Genomic DNA, 5555 nt, shown 5'->3' on the forward strand with positions numbered 1-5555 from the left:
TCCCTATGATGTGAGTATTTATAAGTGGACTAATACTCCTTTTTACCTTCTCCCGCCTTTCATGTGCCATTATCTTTTTTGTCCGTGCCTTGATATTTTCCCAGCATTTCTTTAACTGCTTGAAGTCTCGCAGCGATACGCTGGGCTGGGAATTATATTCATGAGCTAGTGCTTGCCAAGTACGTTGCTTCAGAGCAATAGTTCTTGCATCACTTTTCTTACATTCAAGCACATATTTGTATTTCTCAACTAATGCAAGCAGCACACTTTTCTCCACTTCTGAGAAGTATTTAGCAGGCTTTATTATTTCGTTTTGCATTTTCTACTGTTTCTCCAAGAAGCCAAAAATCCTATGAAAACAATGTTGAAAGTAGAAAAAAAACAAACACAAATTAGAATGGTTACAGTATCAAGAAACTGTGTTTCAGCAAATAACTCCTACACATAATTTGTGATTCTAACACACTTCATTTTCTAGAATACCCTGTAAATAGTCGTAGAGTACATAATGAAACACTCAGGCAAGATATTGTATAATCATATGCTGTTTTCTATTGCCACTTTAGCGGCTACACAGTTACAGAAGTAATATGCAATAATGAGAAAAAGCTTTTTGTCTTTGTTATGATGTGTCTTCACACTAAATACTCAGCAGTATTTATTTATTTACGTAGTAACTTGCTTTTCATCACTTGGTTTCCTATTCATGCCACTTTGTTACAGCCAGAGTTCTGAAACCCAGGCCTTGAGAGTTTCAGGTTTAAGTCTAAAGCACCATCAAGCAGGTTTGGTTTTCCTTTGTTACACAAAATACTATTCTGCCCTTTATGACTGCATGTAAGTAATTTCTCTCCTCTCTACAGTATTTGAAAGATGGATAAGAAACTACAGTAAGAAGTTCTCTTTAAAAAGACTTCTCTCAGTGTGGTTCTCTCCCATGCTCAGTCCTCCTTGACTGGTATCCAAAAGGCAGCAGGCTCCTGACCAGTATTACAATACTGAGAAGAGGCAAGGGTTGCAAGAAGACATTAATTAATTGCAGAAACTAACTGCTCTGAAGGCATAGGTCCTTTGCCCTTTACTGCTGACTCTGCACGTGTGGCTCTTCCTCACACTTGCACAGCTGGTCACTCTCCAGAGCAAATCACCGGCCTAAAAAGAGCTATGGCTTCACTCAGTATGGCCACTGCCTTACACCTACAACTGCCTCTCATCTCAAGCCTAGGACTTACATACACAATAGGAAAAGAGGAGCTGATATAAGGGAATTTTTAGCCATAAAAGAATGCATAAAGCAGTGTCTCCTTGAATTGTTAACACATGCCTGTGCAGCAAAATGTAGTTTTTCATCATCTTTCCACACTTCTCTCCCTGCCCCCTCTCACTACAACTGTGTAGCCCTAATTCTACTTTTTGTGCAGAAACTTCCTGATAATTAAGCAGAACATATCTCTTCTGACTTGAAACATAAAACTCAGAGATGGAACATATATAAGATAGCTCATATTCCTAACAATCCAGAACTCTCCCCAGATGAAGTTTCTAGTATTTTGTCTATTGTTTATGCTACTTCCCTCACACTACTATTATTTGAAGATGCAATATAGGTCACCATCAGCTTTCCTCTTCTCAGTATTTCTTCCTTAACTCTGTTGCACTAGTACTCTCTTAGTTACATCCTTGTAACTTCTTTCCACCAAATGTCTTAATACTTGGAGTTTTGTTCACCTCTTTCAGTGAAGGCAACTACTTATACTTGCAGAGAAAACTAACAGTCAAGCTGACACCAAAATAAGCAGCCAACTCGGACATAAGGAGCTTTCTCAGGTATCCCACAAAATATGACAAAATCCAGAAATACAAAGAAGAGTAGTCAAAGAACAGACAAGGCAGTACAACCCTAGAATAGCAAAACTGAAACAAAGTTAATAGAAATAAGTAATAGTCTGAGTTTAAGCTATATATTTTATGTCAGCAGCAGTAGCTAAGATATATCCCCGCTAAAAAAGAGGCAACAAACTGTTCTGTCACTGTTCAACTGGGCAACCACTGCACATATTATTGACTGGGCAGCCAGCACCTACGTGGTTCTTGGCTAGTCCCACTTGTGCTGTCTCTTAATAAATGCTGTATCATGAGGACATAGAGGAACTGGCATTTTTGCAGCTCACAGGATTCAGGTGACAAAGCAAAAGGTCTACAGGAAACCAGGCTTTCTTAGTTTTGCTGCTCACAGAACAGCTTGTTCATTTTGCGAGAAAGAAAAAGGTGGAAGAAGGAAGAGCGCTGGGTGGCTGAGCATAAGCAAGGCAGTTCACTCATCCAGCATTTCCTCCATCATGCTGTATCAAGTCTACTACTCTCTGTGAAAACCTAGTCACCCCTCCCTGTTGGTGACAGGAATTTGTTAACATCTGTAACCCCAGAGAACAAACTAAGCGTATGTAAACAAACTTGAAAGTATCACATACCAATCATTATAATGTCTAATAGAAAAGAACAGCTGCATCTGCAGAAAATAACATCTGCTTCAAAGGCAGATGTTATCTTCGCTTTTTGATAATAAAAAAGATATTGAAAATTGGTAACAGCTCCATAAAACTCTCAAAACCAGTAAAATAAGAGACCTACAAGGAAAAAGACTCTCTACTAATCTATTTTACTTTCATACTTATTATATCATTCCAACCCGTTGAGCTGCTTTTGTCAGTTGCTGAAATTAAATTTTTGGGACTAAATAAGGATGCTTCAACCTGTCTTCACCTCAGTTTCACCAGGGAACAAGATGAAAAGCAGTACCACCAGGAAGTCATAAGGGCCAATTGCTTACGACCCTGAAAAAACAGGATCACAGTCTCTGAGTGATCACAAGTTATTCTGCCTTCCATGGATGCACGAAAACCTTGCTTCCAGCTTTGAAAAGGTGTGAGAATCTCAGATAAAAAATCATGACATGTTTGTGTTTATAAAATCCCTTTTGTTAGAAAAACAATGGATTTTCAAGAACTTCAGAGACTAAGTCCAAAAACCTGAACAAGGATACAAGGACTTCTGGATTCCAGGTACTAAATATTTAGCTACACAGTTCTCCCTGGCAGAGATAAACTGATACCAGTAAACATTTAAAATGTTTCCGAATATGGCTTCATATATACTAACAATGTATGTACTAGGATAAAAGCTCATCTTTCATGTCTAGAGCCACAGCAAACCCTTAAATATCACTTTCATACCACAATATCATTTATTACTATTACTTTTACTGTGGTAGCATCTGAGATCCCCAGTCAAAAGCTCAAATATCATACAGTTACAAAGGGAAATTCAGGCCCCACTCTGAAAAGAACACAATATATTAGTCTTTTTTCCCCATACACATTCCTCACTATTTTTTCCTACATATACACATCACACTCATGTCCTTTCCATGAAAAAAAACCACAACAACAAAACAGAACTATGATCTAGGACACATAAAAGAACTCCAGAACTGGTCAAAGCAATTTAATGCTCTTACTACATAGAAGAAAAGAGTTCTTGAAGATTCTTTCCAAGCTCTTACATGCTTAGCCTTCTTGCTTCAATACATGAAAGCCCATTTTCAATTAGGTGAACGGAAAGCACTCTGAGATGTCAGAAAACTTCATGACAAGTTAGAGGAAAACACAACCATGTATTTATATTCACCTCATTTTCTTTATGCTTGTCAGTCACCAGCACGCTGGCTCCTCTGTGAAATATGAGAAAGGACTCTTATAAGCTCAAACAATTTCCATTTTGAGGCTAAAATATCCTTCCAGGACATAAGCCCAGGATATCATTTCGTATGTAGGAATCTGTGCTGAAATGGAAGTAGCTTACTGCGTACAGCTCATATGACAAAAAAAGGTAAGATCTGGGAATACGCGGGCACGTGAGGAGGACAGTTGCACAGTAAATTCTGAGTAACAAAGAATGGAAGGCTCTCTCACTCTTACAGGTGCCCAGGCTCTAAGACGTGCGCAGTAAGGAAGGACTGTATCCTAAATATCTTCTGCTGGCATGGCTCAGTTTACAACTTGCCTTAAAACAAATCTATATCCTAAGTACTTGTCCTCTCACACAAACCTTTGTTGCTTTAAAATAACAAAAATATATCTCAGCTCCTGTTTTTTTACTTTGAAACGCTGAGTGGCATTCTTCTTCAAAGACTGTAAGAAATTTGCTGTGGTCTGCTGGAACAATATCTTGGAAAAAATTACACAAGTGAATAAGTGCATGTATGCCCCTTTATATGTATATATGTATTGTTTTGCTTGCACACACCTAAACCATATGCACAAACTCCAACCTGTTGCAAAGAAGCACATTAAAAAAAAACCCAAACACTTCAGATTGGCACTTGAGCATTTTCAGTCCCCAAAATATTTTTTAGGCATAAGGAAAGGCAGAGAGAAAGCTATGGTGGCAAACTTAACCCAAATGTTGAGGTTACACTAACCAAACCCAAAGAAAATAGTATGCTGGTGAACTGTGGTCGCTTACAATGCAAAAAAGGGAATTTCTGATAGGATTGTTATCAGAAATAGTTAAGGACTGAAAAAGAAAAAAATATCTTTCAACTTAATTTGCAAATGAAGCTTTGAGCATAGTCAGTAATTAACAGGATTGGAAATCACTCACAATTCTGTCCTTTTCTTCCAGTGCTTAAGGGTGAAAGAAAGGCATGGGAATGCAATGACCCAAACTAGTCACAACAACAGGTTTATATTCCATTTGAATGACAGAACCAGCAGTAAACTGGCAGTAAACCAGCAGTGAGTCCTTCTTCCTCAAATGTGATGTTTTCCTCACACAGCTCTCATCAGTGTTATAGGCCTGACCCCGTCTACCTTGAGACTTGAAATCACCAGGTAATTAGATTAATAGGACAAATACAAATGAGATCTATTAGGAAATTGTCACATAGAACTCGATAAAAAACCCTCTTTGAGTCCTTCCCCCCCGCCCCTTCCCGCTTTGTAATACAAACTGATAGTTATCATGGATCATCCAGCAAATTAATATCAGTAAAAATTTACAGTACTTTGCCTAAATTTCTCCTAGCAAGGGTAACATACGCATGCACGCCAGTGTATTTTTGAAGAAAAGATAGATAACATGACATTATAGATGTATATATGTCTCATTTAAGCGGGTCATCCCGCTCCCTATGGAGGACATCCAAAGCAGTTTGCGCCAAGAAAGATAATGGACTCAGGTCCATTTCGAACGATTGTCTGAATTTAACAAAAAAAAACCCACCCCAAAAAACCACCACAAACACGAATCCTACCAGACTCTCCCGCAGCCGAACTTCGAGCTGGCTTTTATCTCCTCGCTAGCTCCTCTTGGGCTGGAAAGGAGGCAGACGAGCAGGTCCCGGCTCCACAAAGGAGACCGCTCCCCGGGGTGTGTGGGGGAAGAAGGGAAGGGCAGGCTGCGGCGCGGACCCGGGGGCATCTGGGGCGGCGGGAGGAACCACACGCGGTCACCCCTGCACCCCAGACCAACCCCACCCTGCAGCCAACCCCCCC

The 5555-nt window shown here is 39.6% G+C and overlaps 1 protein-coding gene across 2 annotated transcripts in view; it reads right to left on the minus strand.

Annotated features, from left to right (window-relative positions):
* Window positions 1-350, minus strand: part of MSANTD3 (Myb/SANT-like DNA-binding domain containing 3) — a 2494-nt gene extending 2144 nt beyond the window's left edge. Inside the window, exon 1 of one of the 2 annotated variants that reach the window (XM_009993629.1) lies at window positions 47-350. In XM_009993629.1, coding sequence (XP_009991931.1) covers window positions 47-319 — 273 coding nt within the window. In that variant the 5' untranslated portion in view covers window positions 320-350. Of the gene's footprint in view, window positions 1-3 lie in introns of both variants that reach the window. The other variant, XM_009993628.1, reaches the window with a different exon arrangement.
* Between the last annotated feature and the right edge of the window lie 5205 nt (window positions 351-5555).

This window comes from Chaetura pelagica, unplaced genomic scaffold (genome assembly GCF_000747805.2).
Source record: "Chaetura pelagica isolate M959 unplaced genomic scaffold, ChaPel_1.0 scaffold723, whole genome shotgun sequence".
Taxonomy (NCBI): Eukaryota; Metazoa; Chordata; class Aves; order Apodiformes; family Apodidae; genus Chaetura; species Chaetura pelagica.